The sequence below is a fragment of the Hyla sarda genome, chromosome 5 (genome assembly GCF_029499605.1).
Source record: "Hyla sarda isolate aHylSar1 chromosome 5, aHylSar1.hap1, whole genome shotgun sequence".
Lineage (NCBI taxonomy): Eukaryota > Metazoa > Chordata > Amphibia > Anura > Hylidae > Hyla > Hyla sarda.
In genome coordinates this window covers 329,774,122-329,797,351 of record NC_079193.1, presented here as the reverse complement: position 1 = coordinate 329,797,351, position 23,230 = coordinate 329,774,122, and the positions used below count along the sequence as shown (strand labels likewise).

Below are 23,230 nucleotides of genomic sequence, written 5' to 3'. Positions count from 1 at the left end.
CATATTATAAAGACCTGATGGTTTGGTCTTATAAGTGTATACTGCGTGAACAGGAGTCTATTTATGCAATACTACAACAAAGTATAGGTATAAAACTATATAGATTTTCTTAAATGTATAATTTTGATTTGAAAGCGATCGTATAGAGCAAATGTATCCTCAATAGGTGGCAATATATATGTATAAAAATATGTTGTTTTTTATGTTGATACCAAAAAGGAAGGACAGTCCAAATAGGTTCAATAGAACCATAAAAAGAATTGAGATAATAGATGAAAACATATAGATAGGAATGAGATATAAAATGAAAATAAATATTGTGAAAATAAAATAAAAATGACAAAAAAATAAGAAAAAATAAAAGATAAGAACAAAAATAATATTAATGAAAAAATAATAATAATAATAATAATAATAATAAAAATAAAGTAGAAATAAAAATAGAAATAAAAAAAATAAAAAAAATAATAAAATACATAAAAAATATATATAACAATTAGTAATATTAGCAAAAGTAATAGATATCTTGAGAATGGGATGGGGATCAATATGTAAATTACTTCTATTAAAAAATCTTAATCCTTGGAATAATAATTAGCTTCTGAAGTTGAGTTGCTGTTTTCTGTCTAACTGCTTTCTGATGAGTCACGTCCCAGTAGCTGTGCAGCTCCTATGGGGATATTTTACCATCATGCACAGCTCCCGGGACATGACATCATCATTGAGCAGTTAGACAGAAAACTTCAGAAGCTAATAACTATTGGAAGGATTAAGATCTTTTAATAGAAGTAATTTACAAATCTGTTTAACTTTCCGGAGTCAGTTGATCTAGAAAAAAAAGTTTTTGCCTGAAATACCCCTTTAACAACACCATTGCAAATGAAGGCGATGGTGGTTGTGTGCCAATGACAGGACACGTAACAGGTGCCTTGACACAAATTGTTTTTCTAAAAATTGTCAGGGTTGTGAACAACTGTGAATGGTGGACAAATAACTGTGGGAGCTGCTCATGCTTGCTGGCAGATCAAACTATCCTCTCTACTGGTGGTCTGTCTGGGCCTCTCTACTGGTGCCGCCAAAAACCTGTTTACTGTTTATGCATGCTTCTCTCTGCACAATAACGTGCTCCCTCTAAAAGTCTGTCAACAATTAAAATGTCTTTAGGTGCATTGTAGAGGGTTTTCCAGAAATCAATGATCTGATCTCTCACCAAGAGGCACACTACTTGAAGGTAGATTCTGAGAGCCTACTTACAGAACAAAGGGGGACATTTTTTTTTATTTTCACTTGTGGCAAGTTCCACTGTATAGTCAGGCCACACCTGTAATGGTTTAAATATCTCCCTGAGACAAAACTGCATGCCAAGCTTTGCAGTAAACCTATCTGGTTGCACTATTTATTTTGTCAATGAGTGTAACTTAAAAGGAAAATTGTCGGCAAGTTCACCCACACTGAAACCCACTACATTGGGTTATAGTGTGGGTGAACAGGAGTCTGTAATGTGCTCACTCACTTAGTAAAGTTTTGTTTAAGGCGAGTTTGCGTCCTCTAAAGTGTCCGGCATCCATTCTGGTTTTGCGCGCAGCAGGCGGGTCCCTCGTCTGCAATCTTACTTTGGGTTCAGGAGGCAGGCGCCCGAATCCTGCCCCCCTTGTTGCATATTAAATTCTTGTTTCTCCCCATCCTAATGATGTGGAGTTATCTGCCCCTCTGAGCGCTGTAATCTGGCTTCAGAGTGCATGTGCTGTTTTGTTTTACACAGCTCTCTGTCCTGATGACGTGAGAGCTGTTCATCCCCAGAAACACACTGTGCACCAAAACTGCGCATGTGCTCTGAAGCCAGTGACGTCATGGCCCCGCCCCTCGTAACATCACGGCCCGCCCCCTTAATGCAAGTCTATGGCAGGGGCGTGGTCCCGCCCCCCGCCCATAGACTCGTATTGAGGGGGCAGGCCGTGGAGTCACGAGGGGCGGAGCCGTGACATAACGATGCTCTGTCCCCTGTATTGCCCGTCATTACGTGCAGAGCGAACTCGCTCTGTGCAGTAATGATAGCGCAGTGCTGCAGCGGAGATCCCTGGGGTCCCCAGAAGCGGGACTGCAGCGATATGACATCTTATCCCCTATCCTTTGGATAGGGGATAAGATGTCTAGGGGCGGAGTACCCCTTTAAATAGGCACTATCAGTATATACAGAGAACAGAACGGAAAGCAGACAATTTCATAGATAGAACACTGTAATAGCCATGCTGGATTACTGCAGCTGAGCTACTATTCCCCCCACAGAAAACAGGGCATCAGCGAAAAGGTTCCAGAAAACCGCTTTAATCAGTTGTCGCCAGACTGCATGCCATTTCTGTGATTTTTATTGGCAATAGCAGGCTTTGAAAAGCAGAAAAAAGTAGACTGGGGTTATTGATGTGGGCACGCTCTACTGCATTTAGACAAATTAATGCCAAGGTGTGCACTAGAGATGAGCGAATCGAAACTGACAAACCCAAATTTATTATGAATTTCATTAAATATTCGATATGCCACGAATGCGAATATTGCCGCAATTCTATCGCGCGAATCACTTAATTAAACTCCATTTACTGCGGTCCAGGCTCCAGGGCATCTAAAATGGCGGATCCACATGTCAGTACATGGGGCAAGGAAAGTAGGCGGGATGACCCTGAATCACATGCAGGATGAAGCCTATCAGCAGCCAGTCACCCCTGTGATGTCACAGCCCTATATATTCGGCAGCCATTTTGTGGCTCGTCATATCATTCATTACACTGCAGAAAGATAGGACGGACATTGCTGTGTGTGTTAGGGTGCATTCACACTGCGGAATCTCCGCTCGCTGAATTCATCGAGCAGAGATTCCATCTGGCGGTGGCTGCCGAAAATACTTTGTCGCTAGGGCTGCGGGGCACTGAGCCGTCACTATTGACAGCTATGCAGTGCTCGCAGAATCTGCACAAAGAATGAACATGTTCTTTCTTTGCACGGGACAATTTCAGTGGCAGAATTGTCAAGCGGAGACCCATTCACACTAATGTTAAGTTCACACCGCAGAATTCCGCACGGACGGAATTCCGCGGGAATTCCATAGTGTGAACGTACCATTACACAGAAAAGCTCATTCCAGCAGTGTTTCACATCCTAGTCACATCAGTGTTCTGGTGGACAGAGAGCAGTGTTTTTTCACTGAAAAGGATTTTCTCTGCAGCCATAAACCTCCCAGTTACTTTCTTCAGCATTGTATTACAGAGAGGGGCAGATAGCTGTGTGTTGCCTCATACATTTCAACAAGCTGCCTCAACTTCATAAACCTTAGCTGAAGAAGCAGGAATAATTTTTCAGCGCAATTCTGCATCTTTGTTCCACAAAAAAATCATCTCCTGGTAATACTAGTCTGTAAACGGTATAATATCCAGCAATCCATCCCTAACAGTCTTTGACAGAGTGAAATTTTGTGTTTAGTACACAGCTTTTTGTGCTGCAGCACTGTTGTGTTCTGCTGGTGTTGTGCAAAAATACTTAAGCGTACTGTACCAAATTTTTCTGCCCTCATAGGTGATACCACATACCTACATCTAAGTAGTGTACTATTTTGTACCTGTACATTACCTATTTCAATTTAAACATCTTAAATTTAAATGTAAAAATCTTACATTTAAATTGTCTCCTCATGCTTCTGCCAACTCCAGGCTGTGCCATTCAGACACTATATGGTCTTCTGATGCTTCAGCCAACTTCAGGCTGTGTCATTCAGCCAATATATTGTTTACTGATGCTGCTGGGTCTGGGCCTAAAAAGCACTAGCTACCTTAAATCTTCAATTTAAATGTCAAAATTTGTCTTTTAATCTTAGGGACTGTGAAGCCCTAGTGTCTACTCCTGCTGCTGCCAACTCCAGGCTGTGCCATTCAGACACTATATGGTCTCCTCATGCTACCAACACCTCCACGCTGTGTCATTCAGCCACTATATGGTCTCCTCATACTGATGCCACCTCCAGGCTCTGTCATTGGGGCTCTCTGATTCTAAAAGCGATGCCTGTAATCTGCATGTCATTCTGAATAACATTATTATTTCACTACCCCAGCACACTCCATATGCGTGTTAGAACAAAGCAAAGTGTTCTACACCCCTATTGAGGCTCTCTGTAGGCCAGAAATAGCCGTTTTTAATATAGATTCGCCACAAATAAATTTAGATCTAACCAAATTTTTTCGAGAAATTCGTCGAATCGGCCGAATCTAATTTTTCTAAAGTTAGCTCATCTCTAATGCGCACCTTGTAATAAATTTGGAGTAATTCACTACAGCCATAGCAAATTATGTTGCTGATAACTACAAAGCTGTAGCTGTAACCAAGTGCATCCTATGCAATCTCACATATAATGTGACATTGTGCCATTAGTAGCTGTAGTGATATCAAGCATTACTTTAATTCAAAATATTAGGGGCTTTAATTTACTGGTCATGTTGTGACCGGTAAATTAAAGTAACATCCAGATTTCAATACCATTTCTTCTATTTTTGATTTGGTTAAATGCCAAAGATGAGGCAGCTAAAATAATGAGCAAAACGATGCATACAATGTAATCTCTCTATAGCACTCATGTATTGGCATAGTTATTTTTCCCAGGGCAACTATCCAAATAATCTGGGTGGAGATGCCATGCTGTTATACATCAGCTTTATCCCCTTCCAGCACCTTAATGGTAGATGTAGTTCCAAATGGAAACAAGATATTTTATGGTTCAGATGTAACACTGCAAAGAAAGGGATCCAGTCCAGAAAGTGTTTAACACCTGCCATGAAATATTTCACATAGTACATTACATAATGAGAGATTACTCGCTCTGTTCCTATTATCCTTTAAAAGAGTCAAATATAAAACTTGGGTAAAATGGGGCCCAAAATCTTCCAAAAATACCTGACACATAAAACATCCAAAAATGTTAACGGAATAAAAATAAAAGGACTTAAAAATCAATAAGACATTTATGACCTTGGTGAATATTTAATATAGAGAAATATTAAATTGTTAAATTAAATTGACTTTACCTTCTTCCACTATAGGTCTTGGCACCACAAATGGAATCTCTTGAATGGGTTCAATGTGTTTATGGCCAGCACTCATTATTTTAATATTGGGCAAGCAGAAGACAAGTGTTCCTGGCATGGATGCCTGCCCATGGTACCAGCTTCTCACGGTGCCTGGAATGTCGTTTGATACAATGGTGCTTGGGGATGGTAGACTGTCATTCGGGAAAAAGACACAGCACGTCTGAATCTCCACCTAAGTAGGGAGTAAAAAAAAAAAACATTTTGTAACAGATTTATAATATGCTGCAGCATGTCACTGTCACTAATTAAATAGGTCATTAGTTAAGAAAATCCATTGTCACATACTCTTAGTATTAAAAGTGCAGGATTCTCCATTATATTGCTCTTATCTCTTAGATCAGAGGTCTCAAACCCTCCAGATGTTTAAAAACTTAAACTCCCAGCATAACTGGACATGCCCAGACAGCCATTTGCTGCAGCCAATGGCTGTCAGGCATGCTTGGAGTTTAAGGTTTGCAACATCTGGAGGTCTGCCATTTTGAGACCCCTGTCTTAGATATACTGAATAGCAATCCAAGATAGAGAAGAAAGATGAAAGTGGCACTCACCATCGCTTTTCTATAGTGCTGGACATGTTTGTTTGTATCATGTCTGAAAAAAGCCAAGAAAAGCAAATGGGAATGCCACTCTTCATCTTGTCTTACTATTGTGGACTAAGTTTCAAAAAGAGCAAGAGTACCGCTGAGTTTACGAGAAGACGGCTTTGTTTGTTATTTGCATCTGTGACATACAGGAAAAGGAACGACTGTAGCGTTAGCTGCTTTTTTCTTTGGAGGTCCTTTTCTGTTCAACATGTCACAAAAAAACAATTGATTTAAAGTGTTTAAAACGAATCTGTCATTTAAAAATAACTTTTGACGTCACAGAGAAACAAAAGTTGTGATCAGTTGGGGTCTCAGTGCTGAAGGATATGCCAAAGAACATAAGCATAAAGCTGGCCATTACAACTCTAAGGGGAAAGTTATCATTGTTGGTGTAGGTGAAACATTTCTGTCCATCTTTGTTTTGTGTGGTGCTAATGTGAAATTTATTAAATGGTTGCAGGGCATACCCATTTCCTGAAATTTCACTTCAGTACACCAGTCTTTATGTTTTACCTGTAGCACAAAATTGTGCTACATTTAATCCTATTGCATGAAAATTTGCAACTGTTCTACACACACCAAAAAGCTAAGCCATGTCAGAGTTGGTGTATATTTTTGCTATTTTTTTGGGAGATTTTTACAACAATTTGTTAAAAAGCTGCAGTTGCAAATCCCTACCACTGCGAAAAGTTTACTTATTTCTTCAATTAGTCTAAATGCATTGCACAAAACTTTTCTACTTTTTGACCCATTGCACAAAAATTTGCAACTTTTTACAAAACAAAACTGTAAAGCCAGTGATATATAAATCAAAAGCATTTTAATCAGTTTAAATCAAATGTAGTCTGAACGTAGACTAAAATTTGTTATAATTTTTATCTAGCAGACAGTGGTCAGTATTAAAGACTTTTGTCTGATCAATACTATATGGTCAAACAGCAACAAAACTGTGTATAAAAACCCTCAAATAATGTGCTTTGTAAAGAACAAAGGATCTGGGTGAGTAAAGCTAGGGGGATAAAGAGAACTATTACTATTTCCTTGTTTAAAAAAAAAGATCATTGGAATCAACTCAAATGCTGCATATAAAAAGATGTTTTAATATGTTTTTATTTCATGTTTCTAACCAAGAGCATGTCTGCTCTGTAAACCAGATCCAGAAGTAACAGCCATATGTGCGTAATGAAAAATGTATCCACCTTTCCACAAGTTCATCCAAGAATATATGACTGCTCTTGGAAGTGTGTTGGCACATCAGGTGACAAAATCCTCTTTTGTTTGCAGCTCATTAGGTCTAGATCAGACTGATCCCAGCTACTGCAATCTACGCCTTAGAACACAACGAACTGCTGCTTAGGTCCTGGAAAATGGAAGTATATGGCCCAGATTTATTAAAGCTGTCAAAGCCTCAGGTCAATGTGTAAGAGGTCTGATTGATAAACCTGGCATAACTGTAGATTGTCAATTCTAACCAGAATCATGCACCAACATTTTGGTGCTTTTTTGTGGCACATTTTGGACCAATTCTCATTTACTCCCTTTTTTCTCCAACCTAGTGTGTGTCTTAAACTCATGATAAATGTGGTGCACGTCAAGTAAGACAGTTTTTAGATGGATTTGCAGCAGGAAATCTGGCCCTATGAACCTGGAAAAACCATGTTTTGCCTGTGTCAAATTGGACCGTTGTAATATGCATTTGAAGATGTGTTGCCCAGAGTGTAATATAATATTGCTGTACTGGTTCACAAACACACTTATAAACAATGAAATAGCAAAACTAAGGAAGACCATACTTCAGCCACATGGAAACCTCAGAAATAAAATCAAGCCAAACCAGAATGATTTGCTCCTAAATGGAACATCACAAATTTTCACTAATCAAATAAATGGTTTAGAGTAACAAAGCTGAATCTCTGCAAAAACATCAAGATGGTCATCCAGGGACCCAGCCTAGCAAACAATGTGGATTGACAATCAAAATAATAATTAATTTACTCAGAGATAGAAAACTGTGGCTGATGAACAGCCTCCAGCTGGTGCTAAACTCCCAGGTGCCTGCAGCTGTTGCTAAACAGTCAGTGGCTGTCCGGAAAGGCTGGGAGTTTTTGTTTTGCAACAGCTGGAGGCTCCGTTTTGGAAACACTGCCGTATGTTAAGTTTTTCATTTTTATTGGGGGGACCGTGTAAGAGGGTGTATATGTAGTGTTTTACCCTTTATTTATGTGTTAGTGTAGTGTTTTTAGGGTACATTCGCACTGGCGGGGGATTATGGTGAGTTTCCCGCTAGGAGTTTGTGCTGCGGCAAGCCCTGTAAAGCCGCCCATGTGAATGTGCCCTGTATATTCACAGGGGAGGGGTGGGGGGGGGGCAAACCTCAAGCTGTTGCAAAACTACAACTCCCAACATGCACTGACAGACCGTGCATGCTGGGAGTTGTACATTTGCAACAGCTGGAGGCACACTGGTTGTTGCCTAACTCAGTATTTTCCAACCAGTGTGCTTCCAGCTGTGGCAAAACTATAACATTTTTTGGAGTTGAAAAAATTAGTCCATCTCCTAGAGGGGGGAATCTTGACAAGCTTCTTTTACAGCGCGAAGCACGCTGGATCTTCAATCTTGAAACTGTCACACCTAAAGGATTGAACGAACAACTCTGCTATGGGAGTTTTCTTTAGGGATGTCCGTGAGGGTATTTATTTTAGGGGTGTTTTGTTAGGAAGCCAGGGGTGGATGTAGTCAGCCAAATAGCTAGCACACCCCATAGTTAGGGATTACTAGGGTATACCAGCTTAGGTTCCAGAGCGGGACCGCCCTTTTTAGGGCGGCCACCCCGCCTAGGCTTAGGGTATAGTATAGGGATGTCTAGGTATATCCATAGGCTCACTAGGCCCCTGTCTTCCCCCCCCCCTATTTTCTATCTAGGGTACCCCCCCCCCCCACCCTCCGGACACCCTGTATGAAGATACCCTGTTTATGGATATCACGTAGGAATACCCATATTTCCCACTTAATTTATCAGAGTTGCTACTTGTTAGTTATATCCCTAACCTCTCTCTGTGTGTATTTTGGTCTCTGATTCCTAGCCTGTTTACTCCCTCTTAAATTTGGAATAGTACTATCCGCTTCGGATGTGCTATTCAATATATTGTCCCGTTATTATATACTATCCAATGGAGTACATATATATGTCTGGTTAGGCCTCCTCCTGCTCTAATCTATTGTTCCAAGGTGTATTTTGGGGCTGCTGCTATATGTAGCCAAATTCTTTCATAGTCTATCTATTAGACATTGTAACTGGCTTACCTTCGGGTCAGAGGGGGTTAATTATGCCAGTGCTACCGCCCCGCGAGATCAGCGGGACGGATGACGCGTTCTCCAGTGTTTTGGCGCTGGCATGGAGACGGCGTCGTTAGCCGGGCCACGCCCACCTAGACCGGAAGTGGATAAGTCGTCAGACGCTGTTCTCCTCTGACATGTGTGCTAGCAGCCGGCTTGTACACTTGGCTCCCAGCCACTGCAGGTTAGGGTGGGTTCACACTACGTTTTCTCCCATACGGGAGCGCATACGGCAGGGGGGAGCTAAAACCTCGCGCTCCCGTATGCCTTCGTATGCGCTCCCGTATGTCATTCATTTCGATGAGCCGGCCGGAGTGAAACGTTCGGTCCGGTCGGCTCATTTTTGCGCCGTATGCGCTTTTACAACCGGACCTAAAACTGTGGTCAACCACGGTTTTAGCTCCCCCCTGCCGTATGCGCTCCCGTATGGGAGAAAACGTAGTGTGAACCCAGCCTTATACACACATTGTCAGAATTTATCCCAGATAGACGCCATAACTGTGAGTAACTATCTCCTTTGCTTTACAGGTACCCTATTTGTTACGGCAACTATATGTATACCGAGGATCATTGTTTCTATGTGTTTCCTTGCAGGTTGCGTCCGGGTCCTGTCATCTATATGTATAGAGTACTAGTGCATGACATCTAGCACGCTCTTCTCAGGGGTCGCTACTGTATCAGCTACCCCTGATGTTAAGTACTATATGTAATGACTATTTCTTTATGCCTGTCAGCCCCTGATGAGGTCACATGTAACAATGTGCTGAAACGCGTTGGGCAGAGCTAGTAATTCTATTTAATTATTCATTACCAGCATACAACTTAATTAGGCTTTTTGCATCTGTGGGGCAATCTCTACATATGCAATTTTAACAGCTTCGTTTGTGTCTGTCCTTAGTTACAGGGCTGACATTCTTGCCCTGTCACTTATATATACATCACTTTGTTTAATTAGTGTGTTTTAATCTATACATTAAAAGCTATGTTTTATTAGCACCTCAATATTTTCTCCCCCCTACTATTTTCGCAAAACTATAACTCCCAGCATGTACTGATCGCCAAAGGGCATGCTGGGACATGTAGTTATACAACAGCAACTACAACTCCCAGCATGGCGAGACAACCGTTTGTTGTTCGTGCATGCTGGCAGTTGTAGTTTCGCCAGATCTAGAGGGCCACAGTTTAGAGCCCACTGTACAGTGATCTCCAAACTGTACCCTCCAGCTGTTGCAAAACTACAAATCCCATCATGCCCAAACAGCTGTCTGGGCATGCTGGGAGTTGTAGTTTTGCAACATCTGGAGGGCTGCAGTTTAGAGACCACTGTATAGTGGTCGCCAAACTGTAGCCCTCCAGATGTTGCTAGGCACTACTGTGGGTGGGCAGAGCGGGGGAACCGAACTTTAACCCCCCCCCCCTGCCCCCGATCTGCTATTGGTCGGTCGCTTCTGACCGACCAATAGCAGGGATAGGTGGGGTGGCACCCCTGCCACCTCACTCCTATCCCTTCAAGGCACCCCCGATCCCCTTTATTTTACAGGTGAACGGAGACCCGTCTCAGGACCCCCCTTGACGATGTGCCGGGATGCCTGCTGAATGATATTCTGGTCCAGTCCCCAACCGGCTAGCGGCGGGGACCGAAATTCACACGGGCGTACCCATAAGCCCCAAATCCTTAAGGGGTTAAAGAGGACACGTAACATGAATATATTTACTAATCAAAAAGAAGGAAAAGTCCGCTTACCTCTCCATGTGACTTGTAGCTGCCATGATTCCTGATTGCTCCAGGTGCTGTCAGGGCTTTGCTGCCGTGGACAAGGTACATAGTAGAAAGGAGTATCTCACTTGGAGTGAAGATCCCTCAGCACTTCCAGACACATCAGTAGATATAAAACACAAGCTTTTATTTTGTCTTCTTAAAAAACATCAGGGTAGCAAATCATGTTAAAAACATGGACCGAAGGCTACACAGCCGACACGCGTCGGTCCATGTTTTTAGCATGATTTGTTACCCTGATGTTTTTTAAGAAGACAAAATAAAAGCTTGTGTTTTATATCTACTGATGTGTATGGAAGTGCTGAGGGATCTTCACTCCAAGTGAGTTACTCCTTTCCACTACATGAATATATTGACAACTAGACATTATCAATATCTCATCAAAGTAGTGTGTCCCTAAGTTCCCGTACACAGTATGACACTGTCAGCCAGAGGGACTCATACCCAAACAGTTGTCAATTTATACACAAATTTCTAGGTAGAATAACAAAGGAGTAGTATAACACATAGCTCTAACAAAAGATTCTGCAGAACTTGCTTTATTTGTTTCTTGTCTGCTACATTGCCTGTGGCATTGTTCAGTACAAGGCAGCATGCTGTAAATACACCTCATTCTTCCCTAAATGTTCCAATAAAGATAAATGTATATGACAGGGGGTAGGTGATGCAGGAGGCTGGAGGAGCTGGTAAGAAGTGATGAGATCATTCAGGTGATGAGGCTAGAGCTCAGATACATCATCCAGCCTCCACAACACCCAAGAAAGTAGAGGATGATGTATTATCTGGGTAGAAAGGGAGAAGCTGGGGAGCTGAAAATACAACACTGAAAATAAAAGGACTACACATCTTCCTGTGAGGGGTGAATCACAGAGGGAGAGCTCTAACAAAAGATACTGAAGAATTGTCATTCCATGAAAATTACAAGTGTTTACAAGTGTGTACTAAAACAACACAGGTCCTCTTTAACCCCTTAAGGACGCAGGACGTAAATGTACGTCCTGGTGAGGTGGTACTTAACGCACCAGGACGTACATTTACGTCCTAAGCATAACAGCGGGCATCGGAGCGATGCCCGTGTCATGCGCGGCTGATCCCTGGCTGCGATCCGGCAATGGCCGACGCCCGCGATCTCGCGGGCGTCCGCCATTAACCCCTCAGGTGCCGGGATCAATACAGATCCCGGCATCTGCGGCAGTTCGCGATTAAAATGAACGATCGGATCGCCCGCAGCGCTGCTGCGGGGATCCGATAATTCATAACGCCGCATGGAGGTCCCCTCACCTTCCTCCGTGCGGCTCCCGGCGTCTCCTGCTCTGGTCTGTGATCGAGCAGACCAGAGCAGGAGATGACCGATAATACTGATCTGTTCTATGTCCTATACATAGAACAGATCAGTATTAGCAATCATGGTATTGCTATGAATAGTCCCCTATGGGGACTATTCAAGTGTAAAAAAAAAATGTAAAAAAATGTAAAAGTAAAAAAAAAGTGAAAAATCCCCTCCCCCAATAAAAAAGTAAAACGTCCGTTTTTCCTATTTTACCCCCAAAAAGCGTAAAAAACATTTTTTATAGACATATTTGGTATCGCCGCGTGCGTAAATGTCCGAACTATTAAAATAAAATGTTAATGATCCCGTACGGTGAACGGCGTGAACGAAAAAAAATTTTAAAAGTCCAAAATTCCTACTTTTTTAATACATTTTATTAAAAAAAAAATTATAAAAAATGTATTAAAAGTTTTTTATATGCAAGTGTGGTATCAAAAAAAAGTACAGATCATGGCGCAAAAAATGAGCCCCCATACCGCCGCTTATACGGAAAAATAAAAAAGTTATAGGTCATCAAAATAAAGGGATTATAAACGTACTAATTTGGTTAAAAAGTTTGTGATTTTTTTTAAGCGCAACAATAATATAAAAGTATATAATAATGGGTATCATTTTAATCGTATTGACCCTCAGAATAAAGAACACACGTCATTTTTACCATAAATTGTACGGCGTGAAAACGAAACCTTCCAAAATTAGCAAAATTGCGTTTTTCGTTTTAATTTCCCCACAAAAATAGTGTTTTTTGGTTGCGCCATACATTTTATGATATAATGAGTGATGTCATTACAAAGGACAACTGGTCGCGCAAAAAACAAGCCCTCATACTAGTCTGTGGATGAAAATATAAAAGAGTTATGATTTTTAGAAGGCGAGGAGGAAAAAATGAAAACGTAAAAATTAAATTGTCTGAGTCCTTAAGGCCAAAATGGGCTGAGTCCTTAAGGGGTTAAGGATGACTGAAATATATGAGCCATGACTAGGGGCCTGAGACTCGGAGCTAACACCAACTGTCTTGTGTGACCTATAGCGTTGTATTGTTAGAAAGACCAGTTTTAAAGGGGTACTCCGGTGAAAACCTTTTATTTTTTTTTTTTAATCAACTGGTGCCAGAAAGTTAAACAGATTTGTAAATGACTTCTATTAAAAAATCTTAATCCTTCCTGTACTTATTAGCTGCTGAATACTACAGCCGAAATTCTTTTCTTTTTGAAACACAGAGCTGTCTGCTGACATCCTGAGCACAGTGCTCTCTGCTGACATCTCTGTCCATTTTAGGAACTGCCCAGAACAGCATATGTTTGCTATGGGGATTTCCTTTTACGCTGGCAGTTCCTAAAATGGACAGAGATGTCAGCAGAGAGCACTGTGCTCATGATGTCAGCAGACAGCTCTGTGTTTCAAATGGAAAATAATTTCCACTGTAGTATTCAGCAGCTAATAAGTACAGGAAGGATTAAGATTTTTTTATAGAAGTGATTTACAAATCTGTTTAAATTTGTGGCACCAGTTGATTTAAAAAAAAAAAAAAAAGTTTTTCACTGGATTACCCCTTTAACCTTAAATTTGAGAAGCGCTAAGTAGAATAGAAGATTCTTCCCCATACTTTCATACAGAGAACTTTCAATGTAGACTAGATTAATGGCAGCTGCCTTTTTTTAAACACCAATATCTACACTAATGCTTCACATAACTGGTTTCAAGATGTTTTTGAGGTTTCAAAATTTTAACTTTGTTTCTTGGCTTGTAATTGTGGTTGAGATCCCCTATATGATTGTGGCTTTAACTTCCTTCCACAACATGAGATTCAGAGCTAAGCTGGAAAACCTGGTTTGTCAAGATGTTCAGTATTTGTAAGAATTGCCAGGTTCCAAATTTACTGCAATATACACGAGTGAAGAACAGATTTCCGTTACTTAACGTGGAGCCCTAACAGAATCAATAAATGATCCTTGGCACCATTGCAAAAAACTGGTATGAACATCAAAAATAGTGGTGCACACTGAAATTTGGGCACCGACATTATACCGGGAAATAATAATCATGATTATTTATGTAGCGCATACAGATTACATAGCACTGCAAACTCAAATTGGTCCCTGTACTGATTGGGGCTCACAATCTAAATTTGCCTATCAGGATGTTTTGGAGTGTGGGAGAAAACTAGAGTACCCAGAGAATCCCACAAGGAAAACATGCAAACCTGTTGCAGATATTGTCCTTGGTGGGATTTAAACCTTGGACCCCAAACTAAAATTCCTTGATAACTCTATCCTAAAAAACAAAGCAAGGTGTGTTTTCCCCAGAGAGCAGCACATTTTTGCACCTATAGCAACATATTTTGTGTATTCCAAATATTTCACATTGGTTTTATAGCACTTTCCCCACGCTGTACAGATATTATCACAGTTCACATCAAGCACCCAATGGGGCTCACAATGTTATGTCAACCACACTAGGTCCTATTACATAGGATACAAATTTTACTAATTAGCATGTTATTAGGTGTCAAAACTACATTCTTCACAAGATCATCTTCCCACCTCTTTACTTTTTTGCTCCTTATTTTTCAAAGTCCTGAATCTCTACTATTCATTTCAATTATCAAATTCAATACATTAAATAATAGACATCTCTTACTCTCCAGGATTTTAAAGAGAGAAAAAAAAAAAAAAAACCTCTTCAGATAAGCCTGCAACCTGCCATACTCCGCTCTCCAAGCGATGTTTTATTTTGCCATCTGCAGTCAAAATAGTTGTCCAATTCCAATAGGCCCCTTCAACTTTTTACCTTGCCTGAGAAAACTCTTCAATAAAGCCATTGCTATAATTAACAGTCAATTATCACTCTATAAACATTGCACATGAATAGGCAGTGAATGCCGCTTGGAAATGAGAAGAACGTCACACAATAAATCCTGTATATACAGGCATTTAAATGAGAAGTCACTACTTCACGAGCCAACACATTTTCTTGTAGCTACTAAAGACAGCATTGATACTAGGATCAGAATAAAGAGAGCAATCTCCCTGTCTGTATGGTATTCCGCATTTTAAATAAAGGGAAAACCTGGCACACACAACCTAAATATGCATCCACAGTTAAACAATTCTGTGGTCTCTCGCTTAGAGAACCTGACAAGAATTCATTGAAGGAAAATAGCGGAATTTTGAAAAAATAAATATATTGTTTCGCAAAGTCTCTGTTTGTATCTGATGTTAGTGCTATTTGAGTCATGCGTTGAAGTTAATTATGCCTTTGATAAGTAGTTTATTGATCCAAGGTTGCAGGACATACTTTATTTATCCTGGACCATATATTGTTCCAGATGTAAGGCATTTACATTTTACTTAAAAACCCGGCTAGAATTAGTCACTGTGTAAAAGGTTTCAAGGTTTGTTACCCTGAAATCCCCATCATTTTCTGGTTCATTAGGAAAAGTGCACATGTACCATTGCCATTGTGCCTAGTGGCTCTCTACAGTGGGGCAAAAAAGTTTTTAGTCAGCCACCAATTGTGCAAGTTCTACAACTTAAAGACGAGAGAGGCCTGTCATTTTTATCATAGGTATACCTCAACTATGAGAGATATAATGAGAAAAAAAATCCATAAAATCACATTGTTTGATTTTTAAAGAATTTATTTGCAAATTATGGTGGAAAATAAGTATTTGGTCAATAACAAAAATTCATCTCAATATTTTGTTATATACCCTTTGTTGGCAATGACAGAGGTCAAACATTTTCTGTAAGTCTTCACAAGGTTTTCACACAGTGTTTCTGGTATTTTGGCCCATTCCTTCATGCAGATCTCCTCTAGAGCAGTGATGTTTTGGGGCTGTCGCTGCGCAACATGGACTTTCAACTCCCTCCAAAGGTTTTCTAGGGGGTTAAGATCTGGAGACTGGCTAGGCCACTCCAGGACCTTGAAAAGCTTCTTATGAAGCTACTTCTTCGTTGTCCCGGCGGTGTGTTTGGGGTCATTATTATGCTGAAAGATCCAGCCACGTTTCATCTTCAATGGAAGAAGGTTTTATTTCAAAATTCATTATTTCCTTTACACAGATCAGTCGTCCTGGACGGTCCCTTAGCAGAAAAACAGCCCCAAAGCATGATGTTTCCACCCCATGCTTCACAGTAGGTATGGTGTTCTTTGGATGCAACTCAGCATTCTTTCTCCTCCAAACACGACAAGTTGAGTTTTAGTTAAAATATTCTACTTTGATTTTATCTGACCATATGACATTCTCCCACTGTTTGAGGTTGTGGACAGATGTTTTTATACTGATAAGTTCAAACAGGTGCCATTAATACAGGTAATAAGTGGAGGACAGAGGAGACTCTTGAAGTTGTTACAGGTCTGTGAGAGACAGAAATCTTGCTTGTTTGTAGGTGACAAAATACTCATTTTCCACCATAATTTGCAAATAAATGCTTTAAGAAATCAGAAAATGTGATTTTATGGCTTTTTTTCCTCATATCTCTTACATGCCTCTCATCTTTTTAAGTGGGAGAACTTGCACAATTGGTGGCTGCCGAAATACTTTTTTGCCCCACTGTATGAACCAGGTTTTGCTGACAGGCAAAATGGGAAAACCAAGATGCATTCAAAAGGTCTTTAGAGAACTCCAGGTGATTTTCTTTCAACCTTCCTCTTTTTCCACTGTCACATCCATTACCTGAAACCTGCTTCTTCAAGCAGGCCTATGTCATATAAATTCATTAAGCAAAAAGTTAGTCAAAATACAACCAGAACTGGTCACAGTTCTGTTTTTCAATTCATGTAATTGTAGCTTAAACATCCAACCTTCATTGTACTTTATATACTTATTAATTAACTTAAAGGGGTATCCTGATATCAGGTAAAAAAAGAAAAAAAAAAGCGATGCAAAAATATATAGCATTTGTTACATCTCTGTTCTAGTTCAAAAGCCACCAAAAATGTATTTGTTTAGTGCATCTGTAATCTTCTCCCCTACCATGTCATAAACCACTACCCTTTGGTTGAACAGTAAACATTTGCTCCGAATTGAATTTCCTAGAATGCCTTACTTTGCCAAGCTTATCACAGCCCTCCCACCCTGCCTACATCCCTTCCATAGCAATCCTGCCAGTTCTCCTCTCAAAGTAGTTGCAGAACATTGCCCTATTCAGCTGAACAGTCTGCAGTAGATGCTGTATTAATTCCCTGTCTGCTCCTGTGTCATTGTTCGGCACAGGGCAGCATGATGTAAATACACCTTATTCTTTCCTAAATGACCCAATTAAATATATGCATATGACTGGGGGATGGTAATGTAGGCTGGAGGGGCTGGTCCGAGATGATGATATCAATCAAAGGAAGGGGCTAAAGCTTAGAGACAATATCCAGCTATGTCTTTTGAGACAGCAGAGGATGATGTATTGTCTTGGTAAAGAGGAAGAGGACGGGGAACCATAGACAACACCGCAATGAAAATGAAAAGGGCAATTAACGTTTTCTGTGAGAGGGAAATAACACAAAAGCATGCTGAAGCTGAACTTTATTTAAATACAATTTTCAGATATTGGAATAACCCGTTAAATTCTTATCTACGGGGCCATTTCTCTTCTTTTCTTGGGTCTCTGTCCTGGCTCATCTGGTACAGAAATGAAGGACATTTTAGTTTCCTAACATCTACTTGTTTCTAAATAATATTTGCTGTAAATTTTTCTTTTATTAGATTGAACAACTGTAGGATGGGTCCCCTACTGGTATTGCTGACATACATTTAAAGGGAACCTGTCACAATTTCATGCTGCTTGAACCATAAGTCATCATGGGCTTCTCCCTGCCCAACCAATCTGATTGATAAACCTCCACTTGTTTGGGTATAGGGAGAGATCTTTCAATTAAGGTCAATGACGCAGGCAGAAACCACAAGGGATCAGCCAATGAAACATGGATTAGACAGCATAAAAGTGATCACAGATTCTATTTAACACTTTATTAAATAACATGCTTGCTATTAGAAATATCTAATTCTTTATTTCCCCTTTGGTGGCACTGTAGAGATACTGAAGACTTACTGCTAGGCTTCCTCATAAATTACCAAAAGACTCTCTGGCACTTGGATCAGATAATAATCTACATAAAAATTCAAATTTATGTCAAAATGTGTAACTAACCTGTTTTAAGTGTGTAAACTGCTCTTACTCCGCACTTCCCTATCAATTACAAGTGATTAAAATGGGCCCCAGGAGGCAAAACTTTATGATCATCCATTCATCAGGGGATCTTTTTAACAAGCAGTCACAGTTTACTGTAGAAGACTTGTTTATGAACCACTCATAAATCCTTGCATGTTCAGTAAATGCTGATACATGTTAAGGAAAAAGCTAGTTCTGACAGCAACTAAATGCATATGGGTAGGCAAGAGATAAAACCATCATCGGCAATGTTGGATATTTTTCACTCATTTTCAGTAAGTGTAGGGTAAGATCTTTTCCTTATCAGAATAAATAAACAAAAATGTTATGTTTGCTTGAGACAATTCTAATAATACTTCATTTACCACAATAATCCCCTAAAGGGCCAGGGATCACTATCAAATCAATTACTAAAACCAGGGCATAAAGCCTGGGGCACAAGATCCCTTTAGGGACAACCCTTTAAAAATGTAACTTTTATTGTATATAACTTAAAAGATATCAATGTATCTCTCATGTGATAATGATTAAAACTTGAGTGTCACAGAACCAGCCGTACTTATAATTGGGGATACACCCCAAGTTATCAATAAGTGGGGAACTGCAGTTTCCCCTATATCAGGTAACTGTGACACATATTAAAATCACTGAATCTGCCCCTCTCTACTAGTTTCGGTGCCTTAGCACCGTCCTCAGGAGGATATATGGGCATGAGATACATTGATATCTTTTAAGTTATATACAATAAAAGTTACATTTTAAAAGGGTTGTCCCTAAAAGGATCTTGTGCCCCGGGCTTTATGCCCTGGGTTTTGATAATTGATTTAATAATACTTCACACGCACTAAATACTCCTGACGATGGACACCACTCAACCATCTATATCATTCTTTAGGTATTGTTACTCTACAAGCTGATTTAATCTTGTTAGATCTCAGTGTTTACAGCAATGATTGTAAAACATGGTACCACTTACTATGATAACTAAACATATTTGTCACTAACACCTTCATTGTGATTAAATTACAGTCATTAAAACGAGAAGCTGTTTACCTTACGCTACGTCCAACAAGCTTAGAGGAGACCACCCACACTCACCAACTATATATGTCCCCTTGTGACAATACATCTGAAATCAGCTTTTCACTTTCATTGCATCTGATGAGAGCTCTCCTGTTATAACATGTGGTATGCTACACATTACTATTTATACACACAAACTATTTTGGGCGATTTTTTAAATGACCAAAAAAATATTGATTTTAGAGGAAGGACCTGGAGTGATTTACAGAACGAGGCATAAATCACTAACAGTAAATTTAGCATTAACATAAAGATCTGACACTGCAGAGCAGAAGAAAGTGAAGTAATCTGCTAGCAAGAAGTCCTCGAGCTGGGGGTCACATCATGTTCATGGAAACCATCTGGTTGGGACCCACTGAGCCACACCAAACACAAATGATCTTTAAAGAAAAAAAATATCCTATTCATTAATGCATCACAGCTGTAGTGAGCGTTACTTCATTTTTCCATGGAAACGTCGTCTATGTTTCAAGGATCTTGTTACAGTTTTGGTAGCAACGTGTTCTCTGGCCAATATTGGACACATTTATGTGTTAAAGAGAAGGAATTATTACAAATTCTTGAAATAGAATCACCTCCTATTTTAATCCCTCTTATGTCAAGAGCTACATATGAAAAATATCAATTCCTAATGATAAAGCAAAGAAGAATGCAGTAATACCATCCTGACTTCAGGGAATAGGATCACATCATGCCTTACGCACCACATTTGCAGGTTCCAGGAGGGTAGATAGTCTGAGCTTTGGTACTGCAAGAAAAGTGCTCTGATTTCAGTAGATAAACTAGACACGTTGACCCTTTTAGATTATAATGACACCACCTTTTACCATACGTTAACCTATGGAAATCTCCCAAAGTATCTAATTCAAAATGAAGTTCTAATATAATTACAAATTTAAATGAATGTCAAATCTTTTGAAGTTCTGCAACCTGCACAAAAAAAGAAAAACAAAATCTGGTGCTTAAATCACCAAGAGATCATGTGATGTACCTGCAGAAGTGGCAATGTTTGCCCACTAGTGTTCTACTTGTAGAACTGCAGTGCACTCCACCTGTGGGTACTCCCAGTTACAAACAAGTGGCAGGAAGCAATGATGTTACTATGTAATAACATTGTATCTAATTTTGCCCAATATATACAGTCTTAAATAATAAAAGATAACACAATTAAACTCACATCACTATCTTTATTTAAGATAGTAAGCATGAAGCAATGTAAGACATTCTGAAATATATATATATATATATATATATATATATATATATTATCATATTTGACTTTATGAACAGAAGTAATGCAATGAAAACTCACATGCAAAGGATGTTGTATAGCAGAATATATATAATGTTTAAGGGGTTTTCCCATAAATATCACTCATCTATCTGCGGGAGACAAGTGTCTGATTGGTAGCAGACTGTCCACTTTGTCCTCCTACAATCATGAGAAATGGGGTACTGTGCCTTCTTGGTTAAATGACCAGTGGTCGGTCTTGTGGGACACACAAGGATACAGAACTCCCATGGGAACAAACAGGGATACAGATCCCCCATAGGGAGACAAAGGAATACCTAACCCCTATGGGGACACAAAACCACTAATGAGGATACAGAACCCCGCTGAGGACACGGTACAGAACACCCCTGGGGACACAAAGGGATACAGAACTTCAATTATCATAATAAATAAAGGACCCATTGGTTAAACTGTACTGGTCAGACACTCATCACCTATCTTGTGGATCAGTGAGACTGTTTGTGGGAAAACTCTAGCATTATCACTAGAGATGAGCCAACTAACAGTAAATTTGATTCGTCACCAACTTCTCGGCTCGGCAGTTGATGACTTGGCCTGCGTAAATTAGTTCAGCCTTCAGGTGCTCCGGTGGGCTGGAAAAGGTGGATACATTCCTAGGAAAGAGTCTCCTAGGACTGTATCCACCTTTTCCAGCCCACCGGAGCACCTGAAAGCTGAAATAATTTATGCAGGAAAAGTCATCAACTACCGAGCCGAGAAGTTCGTGACGAATCAAATTTACTGTAAGTTCGCTCATCTCTAATTATAACTGTCCTAACATAACTCATAAGTCCGCAATATCAAAACTAGATATACAATAGGGTATTGTATGTTATTCTATAATACATCAGTATAATATCACAGTTAGTTCTTCCATGCCTTGAGCTCTAACCTGTATTAGTTTAGTATGGCAGATGGGTGAAAGACTGGAACATACACAGAAATACTGGGAAGCATTATCTTTCAACATCTGTCTAAAGTTTTAATAAATGTGAAAAAAAATAATTTAATCCTAAATCAGTTTCTATACCCAATTTGTTTTAAGGTCTTTAAAAGAAAACGGCCATCAGGAGACTGATGCAGGGTCAGTGAGTTAAATACGTACCCTCAGTCCGTCACGGCGTCCTTCCGAAGGTTCGCTTCTATCTTCGGTGAATTGTGCACTGGAGGCAGGTAAGGCTGGGTTCACACTACAGTTTGTAATTACGGTTCCCGTATACGGCTGGGAGGAGGGGTGGGCGGGGCTTAATCGCGGCGCTCGCACTCAGCCGTATTCGGGAACCGTAGTTAATGTATGTCTATGAGCCGACCGGAGTGAACCGCAGCCTCCGGTCGGCTGCTTTTTCCGCCGTATGCGGTTTCCCGACCGCAAGCAAAAACGTGGTCGATTTGAGTATTCATGGTTGCTGGTCACATGAGCGCTTGTGGCATGAATATTCAAATTTACCTGGCGGGCCCGTCTCCAGTGCGCAATTCACCCAAGATAGAAGCGGACCTTCGGAGAGACACCACGCCGGAATGAAAGTGCATATTTAATGAATTATAGAGCAGGTACAGCAATGCTGAGCACCGTCGGTATAGTATGGCCAAATGCTTCCGGTGCCGTGGTGTGAACAGACCTCAAACACTGTGAACGCTGGGCTACTTCTAGGTGGTGCTATCTTATGGTGCACACAACGCAATGTGAACAACATCCAAGAAGAGAAAAGATGCACTCACCACGTCCAGTAGCAAAAAGCTTCTTTAATGTTGCTGTGTAGTAACAAATGAGACCCTAGCAGCCAGTGCGAGAGGTAGGTGTAGGACACTGTGGAAGTGTCAGGTGTGACAACTGTTTCATCTGCTCATGCGTGCTTCGTCTGACAAATCTGTTTAACTTTCTGGCACCAGTTCATTTTAAAAAAAGTTTTCCACTGGACTTCCCCTTTAACCATTTAACCCCTTAAGGACCAGGTTTTTTTTCGTTTTTTTTCTCCTTTTTGTGCCACCAATTCTACTTTGTAATGACATCAGTCCTTTTACCCCCAAATCTACGATGAAATAGGGGGAAAAAAATGATTGTGCGACAAAATTGAAGAATAAACACCATTTTGTAACTTTTGGGGGCTTCCGGTTCCACGCAGTACACTTTTTGGTAAAAATTACACCTTATTATACTGTAGGTCCATACAGTTGAAATGATACCCTACTTATATAGGTTTGATTTTGTCGTACTTCTTAACTACATACAGGAAAATTTTACGTTTAAAATTGTCATTCTGATCCCTATAACTTTTTTATTTGTTCACGTACGGGGCGGCTCATTTTTTGTGCAGTGATCTGAAGTTTTAAGCGTTACCATTTTTGTATTGATTGGACTTTTTGATTGCTTTTTATTTATTTTTTCATGATATAAAAAGTGAACAAAAATATGCTTTTTTGGACTTTAGAATTGTTTTGTGCGTACGCCATTGGCCGTGCGGTTCAATTAACAATATATTTTTTATAATTCGGACATTTCCGCATGCAGCGATACCACACATTTATTTTTATT

At 40.0% G+C, this 23,230-nt stretch overlaps 1 protein-coding gene across 3 annotated transcripts in view; it reads right to left on the bottom strand.

Moving 5' to 3' along the window:
- VPS13B (vacuolar protein sorting 13 homolog B) overlaps window positions 1–23,230 on the bottom strand; it is a 1,225,788-nt gene that overhangs the window by 646,712 nt on the left and 555,846 nt on the right. For all 3 annotated transcript variants that reach the window (XM_056522379.1, XM_056522375.1, XM_056522376.1), the window contains exon 23: window positions 5,064–5,298. In XM_056522379.1, coding sequence (XP_056378354.1) covers window positions 5,064–5,298 — 235 coding nt within the window. The remainder of the gene's footprint in view (window positions 1–5,063; window positions 5,299–23,230) is intronic.